The sequence below is a fragment of the Indicator indicator genome, chromosome 16 (genome assembly GCF_027791375.1).
Source record: "Indicator indicator isolate 239-I01 chromosome 16, UM_Iind_1.1, whole genome shotgun sequence".
In the NCBI taxonomy this organism is placed as follows: domain Eukaryota; kingdom Metazoa; phylum Chordata; class Aves; order Piciformes; family Indicatoridae; genus Indicator; species Indicator indicator.
The window spans coordinates 11,968,877-11,995,882 of NC_072025.1; the positions used below are offsets into that span (position 1 = coordinate 11,968,877).

At 34.4% G+C, this 27,006-nt stretch overlaps 1 protein-coding gene across 1 annotated transcript; it reads left to right on the top strand.

The window, feature by feature from the left end:
• FGF7 (fibroblast growth factor 7) lies at positions 1 to 26,945 on the top strand. The gene is made up of 3 exons (XM_054388219.1): positions 1 to 286; positions 26,016 to 26,119; positions 26,751 to 26,945. The coding sequence occupies exons 1-3, from the start codon at positions 1 to 3 to the stop codon at positions 26,943 to 26,945; spliced, it is 585 nt and encodes a 194-aa protein (XP_054244194.1).
• The last annotated feature ends 61 nt before the right edge of the window (positions 26,946 to 27,006 follow it).

Here is a 27,006-nt window from a genome sequence, read left to right on the forward strand (position 1 = left end):
ATGCACAAATGGATACTGACATGGATCCTGCCAATTTTGCTCTACAGATCATACTTTTACATTATCTTTCTAATGGGCACTATATCTTTAGCTTGCAATGACATGACTCCAGAGCAAATGGCTACAAATGTGAACTGTTCCAGCCCTGAGCGACATACCAGAAGCTATGATTATATGGAAGGGGGGGATGTAAGAGTGAGAAGACTTTTCTGTCGAACTCAGTGGTATATGAGGATTGATAAGCGAGGGAAAGTAAAAGGGACAAGAGAAGCAAACAACAACTACAGTAAGTAATATTTTTTGTTTTTCCTGTTTCTATGATTTTAGAAATTTACATTGTTTCCTATCCCTTGATTTACTGTAATTTCAAAAGAATTTTGTACAGTCTACTGAATATTGTATAAGACACGTTTTCCAATTAACCCTACAACAGGACATTTGTTATTGATTCTGAAATGCGTCATTTTAAATACTACTTTGTAGATCTGCTAATGTATTAGCTACAGCTGGTAACTATTAGCAAACAGAGAGCCTATTTTAACAAGTGAATTAAGGTCGTTAGTATGAAAATGTATAACCACAAACTCTGCCCATAAAATGCTTATGAAACATTAAACCACGTTCATATAGTCCATGAATTACCCAAAAGTTTGGTCTGTTTGAGTTACCAATTAAAACATATGCAACACTAGAAAGCTTAATGGAAAGAATTATGTAAACTCTTGCAAAATCTTTTAGATAGTTTGCCAAGCCAGGAACAAAGTCTATAATAGTTTCTGCCGTTCGTTAATACAATGATCATGATGCTGGGGAAAAAAAAAAAATCTGCCCCTTTTCCTCCAAACCCATGATGCATCTAAGGAGAATGGACATGTAGTATTTTGAAAAGCTGTACCAAATACAATTTTTGAACTGGCAAGATAATTGTTGTCCTAATGATTTTTCCCACAAAAATGCTATATCTTCCATTTACAATTAAATGTATCTATTTTACAGCCACTATTTTTGTCTCTTTGGCTTTCATGCTATTACAAATATATTGTTTATTTATAGAAACAGGACATCTACTCAAAAAGACATTATTTCACTAAGACACAACAGGAAAATACATAGGATTATATTGTGTATTTCAAAATTAAATTATGAGGAAAAGGGGGCTGGTCTAGTGTTTATAGTCAACTGAAAGGACAACTGTATTTCCAAGGATGCTATTAAATACAGTTTTAATGTAGGTTGTTAGGATTATTTTGCTTTTTATAACAGCAGCAAAACAAATTTTGAGAACTGTTAGCGTGGTTCAGCTTTCAACTGAAGTTGACTAATTATTTTCTATAAGTACATCAGTTTTGCATGCTGAGCACCTGGCTAGTAGGTTTCATAATTTATTTCTTTACTTCATGACTTCCTTAAGTGCTTGGCAACTTGCATGGCTAGAACTTCAGTGACTAATGTTACTGTTTCTTTTAAAATTTGTTTCCATATGTCTCCTTTCGTCCTGTACTATAATGCAGGGAATAACCATACTCCTCTGAAAGACAACACATGGCCAGCAGCCAAAGAAATTACTTGGTCCATGTTCAAGAAGACTCCCATTGAGTTTCAGGACATTGCTACAACAGAGAACCATAGGGCTAGTTTTGAAATTAAGTATTGCTCCCATAAAAAAAATGAGTGGAAAAAGAATGTTACTGACTATTGAAATAGTTTCTTCTAAATTTTATGCCGATAAGTGAACACTGACTCAACTTCTTCTGTTACTGTTTACAAACACTTTAAAGAGATTATGGCAGCATATAGAGCTATGAGTAATTCTCTAAATTTAACTTTTTTTTTTCCGGTTCCATGATGCTTAAGTAAAAACTTTGTTAGAATTTTAAGTAGTGCTAAATTACAAGTGTAGGTTCTCTGTAGGATCCCATGCTGCTGAAGCACACCAATGACATGTTGAAACTTTCTGTAGTGAGTCCATTCAAGAATATCAGATCATATACTAAGGGCAATCTATTTTCTTGGAGTTTTCTGAACACTTCATGAATATTTAGTCATGATTAACTATTGCAAATTACAGAAAGGAAGCAAGTCATTAAATCCTTACACTTACATTGCAGTGAAAAAAAAAATCCAAACTAAAAAAACCCAACAAAACAAAGTTCCTTTCTAGTAAATGTTACAAGCATCAGAAGGAAAGACAAACAAAGAAACAAACCAAAACAACTAACACAAAAAGCTTTGTTTATCTGGTAACTGATGTAAATTGCAATGAATTGTCTCCACTAAATTTAACCTAAGCACACAAGAAGTCTCCCACCATCTTAAGCCTCTTCCTGGAATACCTATTGCACACTATGAAATCATGTCCAAATGCTTTTGTTGGGAATATGTAAATATAGGTCAAGAGGATTGGAAAAATGTGAGGACTGACAACTTGGATTTTCTAGGAAACTAGAAAAAAAATAGTGTCATGAAAAACTTCTTTTCTTATACCTTCTATGGAAGAGAATACCTTCTATGGAAGCCTTGAAAAGGCTTCTTTCATCATATAGAATATATGATATGAGGGAAGAACCACAAAACGAAAAGCTCCAACCAAGCAAAGATAAAACAAAAAACAAACCCTGGACCTGGACTATTACACTTTTCCTAAGCAAAATTTTTAACAATAGAAGACTAAACAGGATGGGTTTGTCCTAGGTCTCTGAAAAGCACAAATTAAAAATCCCACCTATCACAAAAGTGTATTAATCTGGGTGTTCAAATAGTCTTATTCCATGATTTCAAGCACTGAAAGTCAGTAAAAGATAAATCAGACCTGTCTCTAAGGATAAAATCCCAGAACAGTTGCAGTTAATGGGTACAAAAAGTGTTGCTCTGAGAAGTATCATCTTATTTTATCCTAATTTTCCACGTTATAATAAATAAAAGGAATCTTTTTGCCTTCTGAATCACTACTACATGTTACTAAAATGAAAATGAGAAAAAACCACCATGTTTTATCTATCAAATCTTTGCTTCATAAAGGAAGCTGCATTTACAGTTTTGCAGTCAACTACTTGCTTTCAACCCATGAATCGTGAAGCATGAACGTGAATAGCAATCTTCACACTGAGAAATGCCTGTAGAATAACTTCATCATAACTTTGGCAAGCGCCAAAATTCACAGAGCTTCTCTCATCACTCAAGGCTATAAATGTAAGAATGCCATGATAGTGAGGAATTAGAGTCTTAATACTTCAAACTTTTCTAGCAAGCTACACAAAAAAAAATTCCATGTCACTCCAAGTAGGAGTGAAAGTGTTAACATTTCCCAAGAATTTAATTCAAAAGCCACTGTCTTAAGTGATTGGGAATTGAAATTCCAGGACAAAATTAAACACTGAACCAAATTCGCAGCCACCAGTTCTAATTAATCTCTATTTATCATTCACTTGTTTGAAAACACATTAGAATTTAACTCCATAGTCCAAGAAATATGTCCATGTACTGTTTCAGCAAAAGCAATTTGTTGAATTCTGTTTACAACAGTGATGACCTTGTTAGGTACCCAAAGAGCATTATTCTATGTACATTTCACAAAGTAGTAGAACCTTCTGGTGGACATAAAGGTGATAACTCAAGAGTAAACTATGCAAATCAGAGGACAGTGATCTCCAATAAGCAGAGGAAATAACTTTGCACATGAAAGTTTTCATTCTGAAAACTAAAAGGCAGAGAGGGAAAAAAAAAATATCAAGAGTCATATACTGAAAAACTAAAGCAAGAATTAGTAAATAGTCCAAGAGATGAGGTCACCCAGAAAAATCTGTCATTCTTCATAAAACAATATCTCTTTGACAATCACTTATTACACCTTCTCCAAGCCTAAACTATATGCTTTTCATTAAAAAATAAATTTTGTATCATGTTAATCTAAAATAACCTATGTGGGCTCACAAACCAGATTTTTAACTTAATGACTGTAAAAAGTGGGAGTGACTGAGCAAGTCTTGGAGATAATACAGCAACTTGTTAACTCTGTCTTTGACAGAAAATAAATGTTTTCCTTATCACTGCTTACTCCTCCTTTCATTTTAGTATTTATGACTTCTGCCAGATTTTATTTGATTTTGTTCAGAAAAAAAGGCAGTAAAAATCAGTTTATTTTGACTCTATCCAAGAGGATTGACAACTACAACGAGATGATGCTTTAGGACTTTCCACGCTCTGTTGCTTTTGGAATCTCATTTTAAAGACTTCAAACGGTCTCTTAGTTACTAGAAAAGCCTTCCCGGAACCTGAATCCTAAGATGTCTGATCCTATCATATTCCATGTGTGCTCTAAACCCAGAAAGTGCCTATTTCCTCTTCTCTTTTCAGTGAATATAGCCAATAAAAGAAGTTATAAGAGCAGATAGTCTAGTGAGATCTTGGCACAAAACAGACGAAATCTTGATTGAAATTTTTATCTTGGAAAACTACTGCTATTTTGATCAAAATTCAACAAAGTATAGTTTTTAGCAATAGGAAATGAACTCTAATTCAATTTATTCAAACCTAAACCCTAAGTGATGACAAAATATATCTTAGTTGTTAAATACTCATACTTGCTTAGAAACCAAAACTATTTCCCATACCATTTTATATATGTTTCTTAGTGTAAAACAAATGTTGGACTATGTGTGATGTGCCACTACATAAATAGATGAGCAAGAACATCCAGTAGCTGAAAATTAGATATTTAAAAGAAAGTATTAATGTACCTGATTGAGCTAAGGGTTATAAGTGTTCCAAACAAATAGAACATCTACTTTTGCAACTGCATTATTGATTTTTCAGAAGCTTGTTGGTTCAACTAATACATTGGCATCAGAAGATAAACCTTCATTAATGTGAAAGTGGGTTTGCTTCGTATTAGTACTCTGCTGTTCTTTTCAATTATAAGCGAAATACACCTAATTCAAATAGCAATATATCTCAAAACCTACAGTGCCAAGAATTACTTTGTCTCCTACAGCAATTAATCTGATTTAAATATAACATTTCCCTGCCCACTCTCTAGCTCATTGTCTAGCCCTGATAGCAGATATCACATCTCAAATTTCAACCAGTTTTTACTCCATGCCTATACATTAGTTTTTGCCCAACTGCTGGTAAGTTTTAGCAAAGATGCAGGTAACAGAAACAGCTGAGTGATGTCTTTCTTCTTATAGCTTCTATTGACTTCTTTGGATAAAAGTATCTTTGGGGGAAGCGAAGAGAAGAAAGGAGGGAGTAGAGCCTTGAACCACTGCAGCAAGGTTCTTCAGAGCTCATGCTACCAATGTCCAGATCAAAGCTCAGCTGATACAGTATGACAGGGGCACCACAAAAAACAATTAAAACTGCTCACCAGTTCTGAATTTACCTCCTGAATCTTTATCACCTTGTCTATTCTGTGGTATTTACCAGATGAAAAATGTGCAAAGTTAGAACAGTAGCTGTTTATACTCACTTCTCACACAAATGATTGCATGAGCTCTGTGAGGCAAGGATCAGAAATCTGGGCTCAGGCATAGGTAGCAGCTTCACAAGCTTACACCATTAGGGCTGTGTCTGTCTGCAAGTGCTTGAAAACTGGAGTATAAGCTAAAATCAATATAAGCAGTGAAAAGTATCTAAGTTGAACCTATACACACTGTGCTTAATCTGATTCAGTTGACACACCTTTGTAATTCAGCCTTGACTAAGCAATTTTTCTGAATTTCTCAATATTCAGATTTATCAGAAACAAGAAACCATCATCTGCTTTAGCACCCAGCTGCCAGAGCAGTTTCAGGATACATTGAAAAAGATAAATTGCAGCCCCTTCTCCCCCACAGCTTTTTTTGCCCAGTTGTTTACAATTTCTGAATGTACAAAAATTTCAGTATTGTATCATTAAGCATGTTATTGCTCCATCCTGAAGAAAATGTGCTGAAGTGGCCCTGACCTGAAACTCAAGAGACTTGAGGCTAATCCAAATTTTTAAGCAATTTGCTTACAGACTTTGGGAAAACTCTTCAAACTCTCTGTGCCTCTATGAAAAAGAATTATTCACTTCTGTGCAAAAAGCTTTAAAAATTATTAGTGAAAACACTTCCAAACGTACAAAAGAATTGTCTGTTAATGTTACTAAATACTTTTCTTATAGAATATGGAGTAATAAAATGTTAACTAAAATAACTGAAGTCAGTATTTATACAGGAAAACACAGAGCTCAGATGAATCTTAAGGAAGCAATTTTCCATACTGGCAAATAAAAATGGGTAGAAAATTTAATTCCTTATATAGTAAGTCTCTCAAAACAAAGCCTAAAATCCAGACATTTCCCTTCACAGCTTCCAGCTTTCCATATTGTTCAAGTATTTGAAAGTAATTTTTTCTTCAGATTTCTAGGATCTTGGAGTATGGAACAAAGCTGATTTTCTTCTCCATCTTCCTTAAACCTCAGGGAGATCAAGACTTCCTAAAGTATATAATTATACTGTTCCACACTACAAGACATATGAATTAGTAGCATATTCTGGAACACTTTCCTCATAAGATCAGAATAAGTTTAAACGGTTGAAGACTGTTATTCTTCGTGGGTGGCACACAGCTTTCATTGCATAATTGACTGTCTATGACTATATTTGGCATCTGTATTTCAATTGTCTTTTTTGACCTTTGACTTTATTTTTAAATTTTAAATTTTGGATAGGGGCTGATGGAATTGCCAAGTTATCCTTTTGGTGTGTATAATTTGGAAATACTATTAAGAAAAAGTTTGAAGTGAAAATTCCTATGGCAATAACATAATAGAGGTTAACAGTCATAGCACTGAGTTGTCACACTTTAAAACTTTCATAACACATGACATCATTTATACAAATGGAAAAAATTATTTGTAACAATTGGTGCTGAAAAGTTGGGAGTGGATATTCACAGATGGCCCACAACTTCATGAAAACATACCAAAAAACCCAACCAATGCAATCAATATGCTCTCTTAACTATTACCTAGTTTTTGGGGAAAAAAAAAAAAGGATTTTCACAGCATTCACACACTGCCTATGACACAAATCCAGTACCTGCACAGTTCATCAACAGAAGACCACAATGTTCTAAACAGGATGAGATAATCAGACAGGTAAATCTCAATTAATGTCAGCAGAGTTATGTCAATTTATTCCAAAGAACTATTTGCTCTTTTGAAGTTGTAATGGGAATGTGACAGCTCAGAAACAGGATGTAATTATTCAGAAGTCTAGGTATTTTATTAAAAACACTGACATTTTCCTTCAGTATGCAATCCTTCAAAATTAAGCACAGTCAGAACATTGATAGATTAATGCAAAACCCATCAACAAAACCACTGAAAACATGTCTGTTTCACAGCATTTATAACCACAGTAACTTCAACAGAGAGTTGAATCACTCATTTCCATCACTTCACTTTTTGAATACTCCCATTAACTGTATGAGGTTTTTTTTAAGGATTCCCTAGTGTTATTACTTCAACCTTCAATTGCATACATGCTTAATTTACATCCATTTCTGGTAAGCCAGTGTTCTGTTTTAAATATGTTAATAGACACTGGGAGGTGCTATAGACTATGAAAAGCAGCTGACCAGACTTGGCCTTGGCCTTTTGATACCTTGGAGTTTTGATTTTTGTCTAACTAGAAAGGAATGTATTTCGAAACAGAAAACACCACTTACTAACAAGAAGCATATTTTTGTTAATAACCTGCACTAATTTTATAAGTTTTTATTATGACCTTTAAATATCAAGTGAGGTGTGATATTTTAACCAGAAGTAACTGTTTATGGGGCCAAGGAAGTAGAGAACTTTATGACTGTTAAAGACAGAAATTATTATAGATGAACATACATATTATCAGGAGATGAAGATGTTGGGGAAAAAAAGAAAGCCACAATCAATATCAAATTTTGAATCTATGCTGAAGTCTTAGAACTGCTCAGGCAAACTGGTGGCATAGTTCTGACAACATGCACAACATTGCATTATGAGGATAGATTTGCCCTTTGAGTGATCTATGTGAAGTCTAAGGGCTGCAGTGTTCAGGGTCTCCAGCCAGCCACTAGGCAGATGGATTTTGGAGAAAATGCAGATCTAGCTAAGTCAAGGGAAGAAGGCAGCACGGACTGGGGAATGGACAGATTCCACCCAGTGCTTGCGTAGCTTCTACAGCAAAGACCTGGTGAAAACAAGAGTTGTATTCCCTGACAAACTCTGACGTAAAATAGAAAGGATAAGTGAACCCTAGAGAGTGCAGCCAATACCAGTACCACTGGGAAGTGCAACTTCCACCAGCAAAACCAACAACTCTAGCATATTAATTTATTTCCTTTGGAATAACCTGCGGAGCTTATGGCTTGAGCATAATGTGCAAGATAATACAAAGATACCCAAGCAGTTCTTGTGTATTTAGCACTGACATTTCACAGTTAGGGAACTAACTATGTAAATCCACCACATAATGATTCAAATAATGAGATTTGATTGTTAAGGCCACCTTGCAACAATGGACAGATTTATGCTGTGGGAAAGGCCAGCACAAAGTCTTCCTCAGCAGCAGTCCTTTGCTTACGTGGGGAAATTACATTTAAGTCATCACAACCATGTAATTTTTCAAGGCTACTAACAAAAATTGTAATACTACCTTTGCATATAGACAGGGACAAATACTTGTGCCCAAAGTGAGATTCATGCCAACCAAATTCCCCAGACAGCATGGTTGCTTGTTATTCACCAATACCAACAAAGTACAAAAAGCAATTTCTGCCATTTACTAAGCACATCTCTAACAACACATGAACTACAAGCATGACAAATACTAAACACTACTCTGTCTACAAACGTTGTTACTAATCAAAACTGAAATTGGATAATACTTCAAGAGGCTATTTTCAAACTAACTGGTGACAAAAAGGCATTCTTCCAATTAACATAAACTCCATGCTTCTAAGTGTGCTTTTCACTTTTCTTCTGGAGTATGGGGATCCTGATCAATATTTCTAACACAGACCAAAGAAAACAGTATCCTTTTATTCCATGGCACACAAGCCCCTCTTCAGAGCACTTTAAAACACTGTATACAAAACAGAAAAAAAAAAAAAAAAAAAAAAGAAGCTTTCTTGTTTCTAAATTACATTTCCTGAAAGACCATTCATCCACTCCGGAAACTAATATTACCACCTGCCTCATCAGATAAGAGACATGGAGAAAACCACAGTAGGAAACACAAGGTTGAGCCTCTTCCCCATAAGAAGCCCTCCTTTCTCACTGCTGGATAGTTAGAAGGATTTGGCTATGCTCTCCTTCCTCCCAATTACTAATATAATCAACCTTACAGGCATTTTGAGCCTCTCACTCTCTTTTACACTGTGCCATACCAACAGTCCTTGTACTATGTTTTAAGCTGCTGATCATTCTGTCTGAGCATCTGTTTCAGCAGTCAAGAAGGATGTTTTCTTACTGACTATTCAAAAGAAACTGTCTGTCATGTTTTCCTACCTTACCAACAGTGTAATAGCAATATATTTGGATGAACTGGTATTGGACTTTGTAGTTATTAGTTCAAAGGAAAGCAAATATGTGACTTGAGAATAGCCCTAGGAGAGTCTCCTCAAGTTATGAAGTAAATGGCAAGAATCCTACACCACTTACACTTGTCCCTTTAAATGCCTCTTGAGTAATAAAAATAATACAGCAGTTAATAAAACCATTCTTTAAAATTATTATACATCAATTTGTCAGAATGAGCACCAGTTAGCTATTTGAACAGACTGTTTTATTATAAATGGTGAACTAAAATTCTTTTGTTGTTGACTATATCTTTCTGCGATTTTTGGAAATTCAGTCTATATTACTGAATATAACTGTCATGCAACAAAACTAGAGAAAGAAAAAAAAAATATTACCACATCTTTCTAGGAAACTGTTTCCACATCTTTCAAGGAAATCATGCTCTGTTAATTCTTTTAGCTAACCAATCCAGTGTTTTGAATTTGAATTAATCTATTTTAATCATATTGTTTAATACATGTTCTGAATGATTTAACGAGAATTTCTGAAACGGCACTTTCATCCAGAGGGAACACTGGAAGCAAACCCAGTTCATACCCAAATCATAAAACTAGTATTAGACCAAAAGCAGGATTTTTCAGATGATTCATAACATATGAGGCATAAACCCCTTAATTTAGTAATGTGGTGAACAGCCTAGCTCTGATCCAACCAGATTATTTAAAAGAATGTGATGAATTGCAATGGCTATATCATTTAAGCAGAAAATGACCTAGTGATAGAACTTTAACATTTGGAGTATAATAAATATGTATCTTTGCAAAAAATAGACTAAATACTAATCCCACATTTTCTTCTTATATAAGAAAATACTTGCAAACACGAGTGGATATATTGTAAAGTGTACTTTTCATTTAGGATCTGTAGATACCCCAAAGACAATTTTCTAAAATTGCTGACAAGTACTCAAGGGACATTTCAAGTTACATTTCAAAAAGCAATACTTAAGCCCCCCAGCAGACATATGTACTTAAATTTCTAAGTCACTTCAGATGATATTTTTCAAAAATGTGCAAGTAGCCATTGTTATGTAACTGTGTGAGACAAAATAAGTAATAGAACCCACATTTCCTGACTTTCTCCTAATCACTTGCAAATTATCATCTTGTATCCCTAAGTTACATAATTTTTCTTCCTGCCTAAATTAAAATGTATGAGTGCCATTGCAAAAAAAAAAAAAAGGAAAAGAAAAAAATCTTTTTTCCCTTTCTCTGTGTTAACATTAGCTGTTCACACTTTTCTGTCTGTGATACCATTTTGTTTGGGGTGTCCTTATACACATACTACAAAATTTAACAAACACTAGTTTTGTGCTAATTGGAAGTAAGCTTGCATATCTCCCCAAGGCATTAACTATGCAAATTACAGAATTAGAATGCAGGTGATCACCCGTTTGTAGGCAGTGTAGGAAAACACAGGATATTTCTGCCTGTATACAGAACTGGAATATTTGAAGATTTGGGATCACAGCTTATTATATTGTCATCTTCACACTTCATCAATACAGTTATGAGTTCTTTCAGTTGACCTCATCTTAGCAAAGTAAAATTGCAAGTTACAGCTCCCACTTCATGAGCCTACTCTTTCTGGCTCCAGACCCATCACAGTGGGATACTTTGTCTGTTTTCCTCCTAACAGTTCTCTGGCAGCTGCATCCCAAACTAGCTTCTGTTAGTGGATGCCTAAAGAATGCCTAAAGGCACATCTATTGTGATCATACGTGCTACAATTTATGTCACAGGTGGTATTGTACAAAATAGTCTGATCTGAGCCCTGTCAGACTCTGCTGTATTTATTTCATTAACACAGATCTCTAAAGAAAAAATATTCCCTGTGCTGTGTACGGTATTTGATTGAAAGAGTTTCTCAACAACAGAGACATATAATCCACATGAGAAAGTAATTTTTGAGTACAGAATTAGCTCTCTTTTCAACATAAAGTCAAAATATGTCTGTTTTATTTATATTGACTTACTGATGAAGTATAGAGAACTATCATTAATAGTCTAAATATCTGCTGTTGAAAGTTAAAAATATTGCACAGCTGTGGAGGAGTTAAGTTACTGACTAGTGGAAAAGCTATCTAACCCTGTGATTCATTAGGAAAAGTTTGCTCAAGAGCTGAAAGACCCATATTAGGAAAGACACAAATACATGCCATTTGTAAAAGCCTGGCTCTACTGAAATCAGTAAGAGTTTTGTTGCTGATGCCTATCAATGGCTGGAGGAGTTAGTTGAAAAGGATGCCAGAAAATGGCTGTTGCTTCTGCAAATCCATGTGCTTTCACTTTAAGATATGGTTTCATACCACTGGTAATACAGGCTGGGCATAAAGAAAAATGAAATTCCTGTTCCACCATTAATCTCTTCCTGACTTTCAAGTCGGAATGACTTATACAGATAACATCTATCTAAGAGTAATGTTGCTATCTCTATTTATTCTACACAAGATACAGGCTTAAGAGCACAATACACCAGAATATATACAATCTAGGATAGTCATTTTGAAAAATAGCTGGCTATTACTTTTCAAATATATGTACAAATCTGTATTTCTGCATGCAATATATTAATGAAAGTTTTATTTTTCATTTTAAGATCTCTTAAAACCACAGGTCCACATTTCTATACTAAGTAGAAAACAATTTCATTGTTTAATTATATTACATTTATCCTATATTGGAAAAATATAATCTATTTTGGTAAGGGTTTTTTTTTTCTACTTTATAACACTTGCATTCACAAATAAATCAAGAATACACTAACAGTCATGAAGGAATTAAGGTGGCACAAAACCCCCAAGTTAAACACAGGAGAAGAACTTTGTTTTTCTTTGTGTGGTAAAACCCAATAATTTTCTCAGCCAGCTTCCACACTTTTTCTCCAGATCCTTGTTGCAATACAGCTGAGCTCACAAATATTTTACTCAAAGAAAGAAAACGTTTCTTCACCACTTGAATAGCTGGGAATAGCCATAAATGTTTACATCAGAGCAAAAATCATAGTAAGTTCTTTACCATAAACTAGGTTTTCGTACATATTTTAGAACATACTGCTATGGGTACAGCCAAGCTCTGTGCCTTGTAACTGCATGGTCAAGGCAGTTCTAGAATTTCCTGCTGAGTTCAATGTTACACAGTAACTTTTCTTTTAGTTTTATGTTATAAACACTAGGACTATAAGAACTAGAAATGATCATAAATGCAGAATCAAAAAATATCTACAAAGTGATTCTGCTAACCACAAAATTACATAATCTTAACACAAATCCTCCACAAAATAAAAAAGAGCCACAAACCCTTCATCTGCATGTACAGCTTCTGCTACACAGCCCATTGTCTAGTATTAAAACCCTACTTTAAGAAACCCCTCTACCCGAGTCCTCTAGCTCTACAAGCCCATGGAAGAAATATCTACCATTTTACACTACTTCTTTATAGAGAACACTCTAGTCTTCCCTCCCTGAACAAGGTCCCTATTTAAGCCCATTAGCTGAAATGCATGTTTCCAACCATCTACAGACACCAGCTGTTTTCCAGATTTTACATGGCTCCATACATCCTGCTACAGATTTCTTATGTATTATGTCTGCAGAGCTCATCAAAACTTCATGTCACAGATACATATAAAAGCAAAATAAGAATTATGCAAATTGTAGCACAGAAATTGAAAAGTGAAGCATTCCCCAAGAGCCCTGCTTGAAGCTGTTATCAAATGCTTGAGTGGTATGAAATCTTCCATTTGTCTCTAGGATCAAGAGAAAAGCATCTCTTTATGCTTCTGCCAGTATACTGCACTGTAGTCTGTCAAGCAGGTTGATCAATTATTGTCAGAGATGGAAATTTGGAATTCTGCCAATATAATAACATGGCTGGCAGGATGGATCTGAATGTAAGATATTAAATCCTTTAACAGACTGGTCACAGATAACTTTATTATATACAGCCACCATACAGTGATACAGCACCTGTGTGCTCCAAGAGCCAAGGAAATGAACTGCTGCAATTTACAGGCACAGCAGAGCTCGCACTCTTCCTTATGGAGTTCAGGGCCACAAGTTTCCTCAGCTGATACGATACTGTATGTTTCAGTAACTAAAAGTGGATTAAAGCAGCCTTAGGTATATATGGAAATCTTCCTTTTAAACTAGCCTGTAGGTGAGGTTATTGGTGATAATGCAGAAGAACAGTGCAGAAGGAAAAAGCAGGTTTCTAACTTCATAGTTTCCCTTATATATGTTGCCTTCATATATGTTTAGCTGATGTCAAGAATGATAGTTTAACTGAAATAAACAACTGCACTGATTCACACGTGGGAATATAAAAAATTGGAACAAAAGCAATGAGAAACTTAGTTGTGCACAAACCAATAATACACAATAAAAATGCGTTCAAGATAAAGTTTAAAGAAACTTTTCATATGTGGTTGTTCCTGTGCTCTGTTAACTTTTCAGTACTGTTATCTTTTTACATTTTAGCTATAACTGGTAAGCTTTCTTCAGAAGAAAACGTCATACTATTCTATCACAGGAATGTATGAAGTTCTGGAGTCTCTTTCTACCTTTAGGGTACTAGTAACTTTCACTAAAAAGCTAGGACCCTGTGCCTATGTAATACTTGAGAAAAATCTAAGCACAATCAGGCTTTGATATCTACAGGACACTAGTTGAAACAGTTTTCCTACTGACTTCCTGATATTATGCACGTGGGCAAAACAGAGTGCACAGATATTTGTACCATTAATGCTTGGTTTTCTAAGCATTTGAAATCAAAACTGAAAAAACAATCAACAAAAACCCACAAACAAAACCCAACACACACCGAACCACCCAAACCATTTCAAACTCAATAATTCATCTGAATTTAAAAAAGACAGATTATGAAAAAAATCACAAAAATACAAAAGAAAAGATAAATTTGGCTACAGTTCCCATAGTAAATTTGCTCTGGTAATAGCACTTGCTCCTGCATCGGAGGAACAATTTTATCCACTGCTGCTGCTAGTTTTTCCCTTTCGATATGGAATTGTAAAGCTTGAAGACAACTAAAGATAAACTGGATGCCAGTAACACATTTATAAATATCTGATGATGTAAACAAAGACCAAGGTTTCAAAGAGCTGCCTGTGTTGAATGGCAAATACTCTATCAATTTCCCTAACATCAAGCTTTCATCTCAGACAAAATTTGTAGACTGGTAAAACCAGTGTGTAACTACAAATAAATTAATGATAACAGACAAAATTAAAACAAGGAATAAACACTATTTAAAACAAACAAAGAAGATGGCTAATGGACACACTTCGATCAACATAATGAGATATTTTCATCAAGATGATATAGGACATCTTGCAGAATGCCATAGCCAAGTTTTGTAGACAAGAGAAAAAATTACCACTAACTGCTTCAAGTTTAAAATAAACATCAGGTACCAAAATTATAATTTATCAGAACTGGATTAAATTATTAGATTAGTTTGATTTTGATGGGGTTTTAATTTTCTGCCCCTATTAATTTATATTTCAGTCTTTGGTCTAATACAGATTTTGAAAGTTCACCTAACTCTAAATTATTTGTCAGCAGCAAACTGGAACAATTTGAGAGACCATATCACTTATATTTATGTTCAGTAGTGTTTTGAATGCAGAAAGAGTGAACCAGATGTTTCTAATCAATTCCCACTCTGTGGTGCAGCAAGGGATTAGTATGATTTTCCTAGCAGCCTCTTGCATTGTGCACCTTGAAAGGAATTACTTACTGTCTGCTTGTGCTCTTGTAGACACTGCATTTGACACATTTAGATGGCACCAAGTAGCAGATCTGATTTGGAAACTTAATAAAATGTACTTGCTTGGGTAGTGCTTGCTCTATGTAACTAACTACTTAGAGTGGGAAAAGATTGCTATCTCTTGCAGTGCTTATGAATGAAATGCTCTCTTAACAGTGTGAAACAAGATTTTACTGTCCAGAATTTCAAACCATTTACAACTATTTGCTCTTATGCCAGAGACCTCAAAGTATATATTCAAGCTCTGCAATGCTGCAGCCACCTTCCTTCTTATGCATCCACATTCTCAATCTTACTGATTTTAAATAAATGAGTTACTAGCTACATATGGAAACATTTTCAATATTAAAAATGCATTTTACTTTATATTGAAACTGATAATACAGTTTTCAGCACCAAGAATGTAATTATGATCATTCCATGAGCATTAAAAAAAAAAAAGCTTTTAGCAATGTTTGTCAACAACATAATTCTAAATTATTCTGAAAGAACAGGACAGCAGTTCTTAGGTTCAGCTTGTGCCCTGAATACAGCTCTGCCACTGCTTCTGTCAATCCTGCTTCAGGGACCAGAAAAGCTGTTACAGGAACAGCTGGAGACAGTACAATAAACACAACAAAACAGCTAGACCTTGAAGGTAAGGGAATAATTCATATAATAAAGAATAGGTTCTGTCTTAAACATATTTTTGCCCCCTTTAACCAAGTCCAGCACAAAGTGCCATGTTATGTCTACGCCATCTTCGCAACTACCTGCAACTAGCTTGTAAAGGTGATAAGCCATAATATCACATGAAATGCATCTGGTACTGAAGTTCTTCAGAACACACATCAGATAATGAGCAATTTGACTTTTCATACACAGAAAAACAGAAGAAAAAGTCTTCCACAGAAGTAACATAGCTAATTTTATGTCACATACAATCACCAAATCTACCCCAAGAAAGGGAAAGAAAATGTAATAGGCAGTGGTGCTGGGGCAAGACACCAAAGTAGCAGCTTTTTACTAGATGAAAACACAAAATTGTACAGTAACGAAGATCGAAGAATAAATTGATATATTTAAATGCCTTTGAATTACAGAAGAATTTGGAGAAACACTAAAACGCTACATTTGGGAAGGTTTGCACCACTAATTAGATGTATCCCATTTTGCTCTGAAAAAGTTAATTAGCAGTGTTTTACATGTACTTTTGTTATTTTGAAGCTAGAATCTAAATGTCTGCAAAAGCTAGAAAACACCTTTTGTGTGGAAAAAAACATTTAAATACTAGAAATATCCTTCATCTAAGCTGCAGGCAAAGTATTTGTTATACAAGTTTAGAGCTGAATTATGAAATCATTAATTCTTACTGCTTGGAAAGAAATATATTTTGTAAACAGTCCCTCCAAACTTTTTTCCCATTTTTAATACCAGCACATTATTAATGCTGTAGTAAGAGAGTACTTTTTCAGACTGAGGATTAAGACTTGGATTTTACATGACACTATTAATCCTAAAAAATAATATTATTTTTCATTATAACCATGTGTTTAGCTCCAAGGCATTTTTTTTTTAATTGGAGGGAAATGTAGTTTCCTGTAAAACTGAGAAATTACTGTGTGCTGTATAAAAAAATATTTATATGAAATGCACAATAGCGATTAGCAAAGTGAAGGGTTCTAATAAGTTTAATGGGGAATTCACAAGTGAATGGCTGCCTGGGGCAGCATTTTATTCAGTCATTACAATGTACTGCTATTCACAAGTCAAACCTCTAAATTGAAAAGTTCCATACTTTTTCAATTTACTTCACTAAAAAAAAAGTCACACCCTTTTGGTTCTGAAGACCAAATCAAAAGAAATATTGGAAAGACAATGGTGCAAGTATCACTTTGGACCAAAGAGATACACAGGAGAGAAGGCGATTTAGAATTAGAATATCCTAAACCATTTTTTATCATACTATTGCTTTCAGTTAAAAATGAAGCATTTGATTATAAACCCAACTCAATGTTAGCAGAATGTCAATATGAAACTGATAAAACAGGTTGTACACTAAGGGAAAATACATAAAAATTCTAACCTACTTCAGCAGTCATTCATTGCAATATGGTCACTGAAATCATCAGTACAGTCATCAGTGGAGTTTTACCAAGCATTGCAAACTGATGGGCATTTCTCTACGTTTATTTGCTTTGAAAAAATAATTAGAAGAGGCATTACGGCTTTTAATATTTCCCACTGCAGACCAAAGGCAGTAAGTTTGTAAGTGAAAAGGAAGGGGTATTACCTAAGTATGGAAGTTGAAACCAAACTCTTCTTTTCATGATGTGATACTAGTAAAATATATTCAAAAGGACAGATTTTACATGTGATGATGCACATGGAACTGTGTAAATACTTCAAACAATGCAGGGTGGAATTTGGCTTACTCCTTCCTTTTCTGTCATAAAGGTAAACAACCATAACTTCAAGCACACATACAGCTCTTCTAAGAAAAATTGCATCATTACTAAACACTCAATTCTCTGTCGTACCTTCTCACTTCTGTTTAGCTCTCATTTTGCGTTTTTAGATTTATCTTCACAGAGTTATGATGTTAGCAGTATCTTTCAGAAACCTTGACAAGTCTCAATTCTATAACTAACTTACCTGGCAACTGGCGAAGGAATACCGCTAGGACAACAGTTTATTACAAAGTTCTTCTATCTAGCAATGTATGTATTAATCAGTTTGTAGGACGGGCAAACACTGGAGAAATTTATAGATAAGATAGTGTCAAGTAAACAATCTTTTGCAAAAAAAAAAACCCACTTCATGGCCGTCTGTTTAGCAGTCTGTTGATTTTTTTTTTAATTTATTTTTTAATACGCTATGTGATCTCTTTTTGTGCCAAAGAGGGCACAATTTAAAAGGTAATTAAATATCAACTACTTAATTAAATGTGTTCTGCACAAGGACTAAGTCTTACAAGCAAATTCTGCCCCTTGAACAACATGCTGCACTGAGTCCTCAAGGGCCGTCTCTACGGTTAATCATTTTTCCTCAGACAATTACCTCTTTTCCTGCTTGGAAATAACACAGAGCAAAAAAACAGGAGTTCTGAATGCTTTGAATATTTGCCCACGATATCCAGATGTCTGAAGCAGTAGCTTCAATGTTCCTACTGTAAATCCTAGACAGATCCATTGCTCATGTGCAGGATCATTTTTACAGTCATATGAATATCTAGAGTGTTCAGATAGTCTACACATGCACAGCAAATGCACGCATGGACACATCACAAAGCCAATAAATAAAAGCTATGCTAGCCTTTCATATTAATAAATAGCAATGCATTTTCTATGTCTTTATGCCATAAATCCAAATTCTGAGTATCACAATGAGAAGGAAGTATATGACAGTTTAAAAAAAAAAAAAAAAAAGAGAAAAGTTAAAATAAATGTATATAGTAGCTTGCTTTCCATTAGCATACTTAATCATAAAATTATATCCATAAACAGAAAATTCCTAGGGTGGAGACAATCTCATCTATGCTTTGAAAACCATTATAATATGTACTTGTACATCTATTTCTACCTATAAGGCTTAAGAGCATAAATTCTGTGAGGTACCATCTATGAAAATCTTTCACTCTCTTCTAAGGAAAATACAAAATATAAATGCAAATTCCACTTCCCATCAATTGTAATGTAATAATCTGGAAGGGTAAAAACCCCAAGTCATTCTGTATTATCTCTTCTATTAATACCTTTATTTACTGTTTGTTTTTTTTTTATCATTAGATTTGACAAAGAATGAGCACATAGATTGCTCTACCTAAAAATGAAGTTTAAGATGTATCCATTAAAAAATATTAGTAAGAATCAAAATAACATAAGCACAAACAAATACTTCACAACATACATACTCTTATTTAAAAAGAAATAGAAAAAGTAATGTTTTCTGAAACAAGTGGCTTGCAAAACCATCCAGTGAAAGTGTTCCTTTACTTTCAGAAAACAAATACAGAAAACATTTCAAAAGTAATAACCCAGCTAATCAATCTATTTACTGTGCTGGCTCACCAAATGCATGCATGCACTACTAACACCAGGAAAGTTTTCCAAAATACTGTACAATTGACCACCATGATTTGTATTTTCTTGCTTTAAGAGGCACAAACATTAACTTATTAAATCCCAGAACAAAAGAACATATTCTATTTAGCACCATTAAACTCTGTCTTGTACACAATAACGAGAGCACTTTTCTTGGCCTTGAATCATCTGCAAAGGTCACTTGAATTCATCGATATGTGCTCCAAATTTAATTAATTAGAAACACAAGTTAGCGAAAATTGGAGGTTTTGTTTTGTTTTCACTTTTTCTCCATCCAAGTCCCTTCTGCCCCCTCTTTTCCTAGCTGAAATTCCACATACTTAACCTTAAGACAATTCTGCTTAAGAACGGGTGTTTCACAAACATGTTCCTCGCAAGTGCTTAACTATCAGTGCCAATCTCCTTACCCTTAAAAATCAGCAACAGACTGCTTTTTTCAACCTCAGTACACAGAGAGACCGCAAGATATAAACTGCTGTAAATATCACACAACATTTGATATTGTAAAGCACTTAAAATATTTTTAAAATCAGCATTACATATATTATCAATTAGCTTTTTTTAAAAAAAAGAAATAATAACATAAAGTAACAACTAGCCCCTGGACTTTGGCTTTCTTTCCTCAAAAAGCATAATTTTTCTTTTCTTCCTCTTCCCTTCTTTCCAGCATTCAGAAGACTACAGAAGTCTTCTTGCCAGTTTCCATCTCACCCTTAGACATTTCCTTATAGCATACATACCTGACAGACCAGAAAAACGCTGGGACGGAATTCTTGTCAGAAAATAATGGATGCCAAAATTTCTCTTTGAATTAATGCCTACAGAAACTCTACTTACAACTTGAGGAGCAGTGACCAGCAACACTGTGTGATAAATACTGAGGGGGTATTTGCAACATGTGAAACGTTTAGGAAAAGCTGATAAGGGACTGAAAACACCTGAAATCTTCCTGAACAAATCTTATCACCTGACATATTGGGGCAGTTCTCTAGTATATGAAGAGATACCTAGTTTGGTAGTTCTGCTCTCTCTGCTCTTCCAGAGACCCATTGGGCAAGTTGTTACCACCTGCTGGATCTTCAGTAATGGGCTGCACTTTGTGGTTTCCTTACAGCAACCAGATGGAAGAACTGCAATTGCTCTTCCAGCCAGTTGGCCGCAAAATGATTAAAGAAAAATGACCTAATTTTGTTAAGTCACAAGGCTCTAGCTACTTTACTATAGACAGGATACTGTTATTTGGAGAGATTATGGGTAAACACAAAGAAACTCTGCATATTCAGCTATATTAGAAATTAGTTGAATACACAGCAATAGAAGATTTGTTAAAATAAATAAAATACCACAGTAAAATTGTGTTGTAAAAGCAAAAAAAGCTTAACAAATAAAAATAAGATGAAAATGTTAATGTAAAAATATTAATTAAATCAGAAAAAGATACTTAATATCAAGTGATTAAAACCAAAAATGTCAAATACCACTTAACAGGAAGGAATTCTCTCTCATGAGAATGCTCAATTTTGTATCAATGTTGTAGCTAAAGGCCAATTTTTTTTTTTTCATGAATTTCCAGCTTAAGGTCCTGTCCTGTCTCTCAGGTCAAAATCATGGACTAAGTCCAGAAATAAAGGTACCTACCCAAAAGTACTAAGCCACTGTCATTCTAGACAAGAATGCCAGGAAAGTCACCATGCAAAATGTCTCTGAAACTTGGTATATATTTCGCCCACTAAAACTGTTGTATCAGCTTAAAAGATTGTTTTTTTCTTTGTTGTTTGGTTGGGTTTTTTTCACTGGATTTTATATGAACTATCTGTTCTTCCATTTGCAGTAATGGTTAAAAAGACTGCTGCCAGCAGCTACCTACCTTCTAAAAAGAAACTATAGCTCATCTCAGCTGAGACTTTTATGCACACAGAACAGAATTTCAGCTCTGTAGGAAACTTCATTCACTACAGGAATTTTAAGCTGCATTTGATACACTGACCATGCAACCATACAAAATTGTTCCGAATTTTATGCTGATTTTATAGAAATTACAGTTGTTTTCAATTTTCTATGCCCATTTCAGGTTTTGGCTATTTCCACACCCCCTCCCCCTCCCCCCCAGCTCCCCCCCCAGCTCTCCCCCCCTTTCTGGCCTTAATCTGATTTCATTCTTGGTTACTTTGTGGTATATTCAAGTCTTCTCTTAAACTCCTTCTGAAAAACACAGTTCACATTTTCACTTTTAAACTAAGGATATTTAACACCTTGTTGAAGCTCAGCCTTCTGAACTTCTCATTATCAGCATTTTAGCAATTTCAGCATATCTTTAAAGTAATTATGGTTATTAGAGTATTAAGAGAGCATTTAAATGAAACATTCTACAGATAAGATTCTTCTCTTACCCACCCTATCCTGGTGACTTTTTTTGTTTTTCAGGAACAGAGATTGAAAGGATTAGAACTTTTCACTTCAAAGAAAGACTTGTTGATGTAAGACAAGAAATGTTGATTATTAGATTGAGAAGAGGCTTTTCTTAATAGAATTTCTGACAGTATATTTTAGTCCCTGTGATAAAGTCCTGGCTCTCCTGAGTCAGCTGAAATCTTACTATTCATTTTAATAAGAATATAATTTTTGCCTTTATGTATAAAATAGCCTACAAACATAACACAACATAGTAGGTTTACTTCTATTGCCACTTTTCTATGGATATAGGGATTTATCTTCTTCCAATGAAACTGCTAACAAGAATATATATGTGTTTATATATCAAGATAATTATTAAACAAATAGAAAAGTAGTTTAGATGTTTTCACAGTGAGATAATGTTGTTTATAAGTGTTAAAGATTCCATTAACTAGTTCAATAAAGAACTTGTACTTTGAGAATTATGCAGTACATAATAGCTGTGCAGGAAAATGTCAGTCACCTTATAAAACTTACATGGTCAGAAGCACCTTGAAAAATAGTTAAAGTACTGGAATCTCTGTCTGTATTAAATTGAATATTACTCAAAACCCATTAGTCCCCTGTTCTGTAAGAGACCTCTGGTGTTGGATACTAAATTTAAGCATGTGATACAACTGCAATGCTGACACTAATAAACTAATAAAGTTTTGGCATAGGGCTTCTCAACCTTAGCAGTTTCTTTCCATAGTTTCTGGACATAAAGGAAGAAATTTTAAATTCTTGTATGTACATAACATTTTGAAATAAACAAAACAAGTGAGTTCCACACAAAAGACTATATATTGAAAGATCATAACTAAAATTCTCAGCTAAAATCAGGAATCACAGTTTTAACTACACAGTGAAGTTTCACTTTTTACAATTTGCTAATAATATTTCAATTTCTCATATAATTTATTTATTTAAAGGGAAAAAAATATGCACTGAATTTCAGCAATACTACATTTCTGAAATGACTAAAAGAATTACTGAGGCACAACTTCCAGAAGACAAAAAGGGAGCTTATAATATGCTATCTTACTGCTTAAGGAACTTGTGTCATACGCCTTAGAACAGAGAGAAAAACTCATGCAAGTGATGAATCACTTGCATATCAAATACAAAAGTTCATGTGAAGTGCTGCCTCAGAAACCTAAATCACATCAACGCTTTGCTGAAAAGGGAAGAATTCATGTTTTGTTTCTCCTTCAGGGATATGTTAAGACACATCAGAACAGATGAGACATGATCTAGAACTGGGAACAGAAAATCAAACACATGCAGTTTATGATAGGCCATTTAATTCTGATATAGCCATGATGTGAGCAAAGAATCAGAATGCATGCACTCTATTTCCACTGAACTCTCTGTGTTTGTGATTTTGGGGTTTTTTTTGGTCTTTCTCATTAACATTGCTATTATTACAACATTTTTAGTGTGACATAGTTATTGGAGAGTTTATGTAGGGTTTCCTCAAGAAACTTCACAGAGATGAACAGAGGATCTTTAGAAAAAGTGCCATTCCAGAACCTAAGGCATTCTTTTGGATTTTGGATTTCGTATCACCTCACAGTCAGGCTGTCAAATGTTACTTATGTGAGAGCTAGCCTAATTCTAAGGGTACACAATTGCTTACCGTTGTGAAAAGCACATAATGGCACAGGAAATAGTATGGAATATACGTAACAATTTATTAATCTCAAATTATCAGTCTGTAATTAAAATGCATTGCTGTACACGGACAATGGGATTTTAACAAGTAAGATGAAAAACCGTGTAAAGGTCTGAACAGAATAAATCTATCACACATAGTGTCCTTGTAAATTATAAGCAAAATATAACTTTGATAGATGTCATTTGTTTTGCCATTCAGATGTGCTGTATGGGAGCCTTAAATTTTTTTTCCTATGCTGCATTCTGTAAGGACAGTATAAAGTTTCTCTATAAAAGACATTTATGTCTCATGTGAGAATAAAGTAGAAAAACAATTACCTAAACCCAAAATAAAATAATTCCTACAAGTTAGTATGAATGTCACCATCTCCTTCAGAAAAAACAAAACAAAACAAAACACCAACCAACCAATCAAAACCCAACAACAAACAACCAAAGCTAAAAAAAACAAAGTAAAAATCTAATGGTAATATTGTCTTGCACCAAAGTTCTGGCATTTCCTTTTTAAAAGTATTAGTATTTCTTACAACTGCAATTTCAATCAACATCAGCCTACAGAAGGAAATCTCAGTTCCTATTATCATGACTTCTTTTAAAAAGTAGTTTTGAATCTTTCACTTTTTAAATTCTGTATAAATAGAAATCTCATACATAGATTTTTTTTTTTAAACTTCTATTAAAGTTAGTGGCCAGTACAGGCAGAAGAACAAATGGATATAGGCTGTCACTGAAAAAATGCAGATTGCAAATTACTATAAAGCCTCTAACCATTAAAATAAATCAAATTCTGGAACAGCCTTCGGCGGAAACACTGGGGGCAAAGAAATAACATCTTCAATTTACTGTTGGAAAAGTTTATGAAAAGAGAATTATCTGATGCAGTTCCCAGACTAGCAGAGCACTGTACTGGATGACCCAGAGATCCCTTCCACTGCTATGCTCTTTGTTTGGCTAGATGCAGATGCTCATCTGGTTTTCAGCCTCACTGTGGTTTTTCTAAAGTGAAATTTAAATGAAAGTTAGTACAATTTTTTAAGTTCCTGTTAGAAATTACCCTTTGTAAGAATTGTTGCTAGGCCTGCAGCAGAGCAGAACTTGCATTCGGCTTAGCATTATAGAGAAATACGGAAGGGTTCAGAGATGAACGCCCATCAGGGCACACACCGGCAGAAAACATAACTGATCTAGTAGTAGGGAAAATAGGAAGAAAAAGGTAATCAGTACAGTACAGGGCTGAGAGATCAGTAATAAATATCAAGCAAGAAAGAAAAACAGAACAGTAAAGAAAGCAGAGGACACCAGAATAGAAAAGAAAGGGATATGGAAGAAAAAATATCCTAGATATTTAATGCCTTTCTAAAAAAAAAAAAAATCTTATTATGTGTGGTGGTTGTGAAGAGTCATTACAAACTTGAAAGAGAAAACAAGGAAAAGTTTTGTTCAAGAGGAAGTCAGACACCTTTCACTGACAATCTAACACAGGCCTCTCGTATCCCCCATGCTTAACTATTGGAATTTACCTAGAGTTGTCTGGTTTTAAAGACCCCATTTTGGAGAACAAGCCACAGTACACATGTAACTGCGATATGGAAGAAAATTACCCAAACTCAGAAGAATAACTCTAACCTACTGCTTATAACAAAAATAATATTTAAGATTAAAAACAACCTGGTGTTCCTTAACTGGCAACATCCTCCTGCCTTTGCTAGGTTGTTTTTTTTTAATTAATGTAAGAATATTGTTTATGTTGTGGGTAACTTAAATCTATCATAGAGACTACAGAAAGCCATTGCTGATAACCACCAGTGAGATGAATTTCTAGGAAAATGATTTCTAGGAAACAACTCTAAATGTTTTCTGATTTTGAAAAAAGTAGTTCTCAGAAAATATTTTAATTATTTTGAAATACACATATCTTTATAGCTCTGATCAGTCATAAAAGCATACAAAGGTCAAGCAAATACTTTATCTTATTTAAGACACTGGTCTGTTTTCTGTCACTCACAAGTTCTAAGGTTTACACTCTTTCAAGGATCTGACACTGCTACACCAGTCTTCAAAATAAAGGCTTTACACAGATTCTGTGAACCTTGATGTCTATGTACATAATTCTTCCAAATGAAAGCCTGAGTCTTGCAAAGTCTAAGATATGCCAATTCTTTGAAAACAGAAAAATTACTTATACTAACATCACAGCTTCGGTATACACTTAAAAACCATCACTGCCATTTTTTTAAGTGACTGTGTGCAGAAATGATCATATACAGAGGGTTTTTAAAGTCCAGCCCTTTCTTCACATCTAAATGTGCAATATTTTGTGCTTGCTAAGAACAATTGCGGCTGATGTCCAATAACACATAAGTATCACAGCATATTAGTTCAGGTAAACCTTCTAATCTAACGGGAGAACAACCAACCATTTAACAGCCTTTATTGTGTGTCTTTTTGCAGGTATCCTAGAAATCCGAACAGTGGCAGTTGGAATAGTGGCAATCAAAGGAGTGGAAAGTGAATACTTCCTGGCAATGAACAAGTCAGGAAGACTCTATGGAAAGGTACAGATGCAAATTTCTCTTGTGCGTACGATACTACATTTCTGAAATGACCAGAAGAATTACTGAGGCACAGCCTCCAGAAGAAGTCTTACTGCTAAAGGAACTTGTGTCATACACCTTAAAACAGAGAGAGGAACTCAGTCAAGTGATGAATCACTTGCACATCAAATAAAAAAGTGCACATGAGGTACTGCCTCAGAAACCTAAATCACATCAGTGTTACTCAGGAAGGTTTTATGAAAATGTACAGATGTAAACTTCTCTCACGTCTACAATCATCACATACAGTCTTAAAGATACATATTTTCAGAGGTAGCCTTCTTTCAGTTTGTATAAAATAGACTACTAACAAAGTAAAATATATGCTGCACATCCCATACCAGACGTCTATGTCCACTGATTTTATCCGTGATTAGAGCTTCCATACATTTTTAAAATGTGGAATAGTAAAGGAGAATAGGCAAAGGTAAAATATTCGATTCTCATATTTCAGAAGTCAAATTTCTTCAAGAAAAGTATTAATAACATGTGGGATTTATAATGCATATTCTTTCTACATCTTTTAAAGCCCAAGTATCTGAAAAAAACCACAAAACTTATTTTATTCTATTTTGTTATTTACTCTCAACAGAAGGTATGCAATGAAGACTGCAACTTCATAGAACTAATTGAAGAAAACCATTATAATACATATGCTTCTGCAAAATGGACGCACAAAGGAAAGGAGATGTTTATTACATTAAACCACAAAGGGGTCCCCATGAAAGGTAAAAAAACAAAGAAAGAACACAGAGCATCCCACTTTCTTCCTCTGGCAATATCCTAATCACAAATGGTCTATAAAGAACTAGTTCCAGCAGGAAGATTATTTTAAAGAATATTTGTCA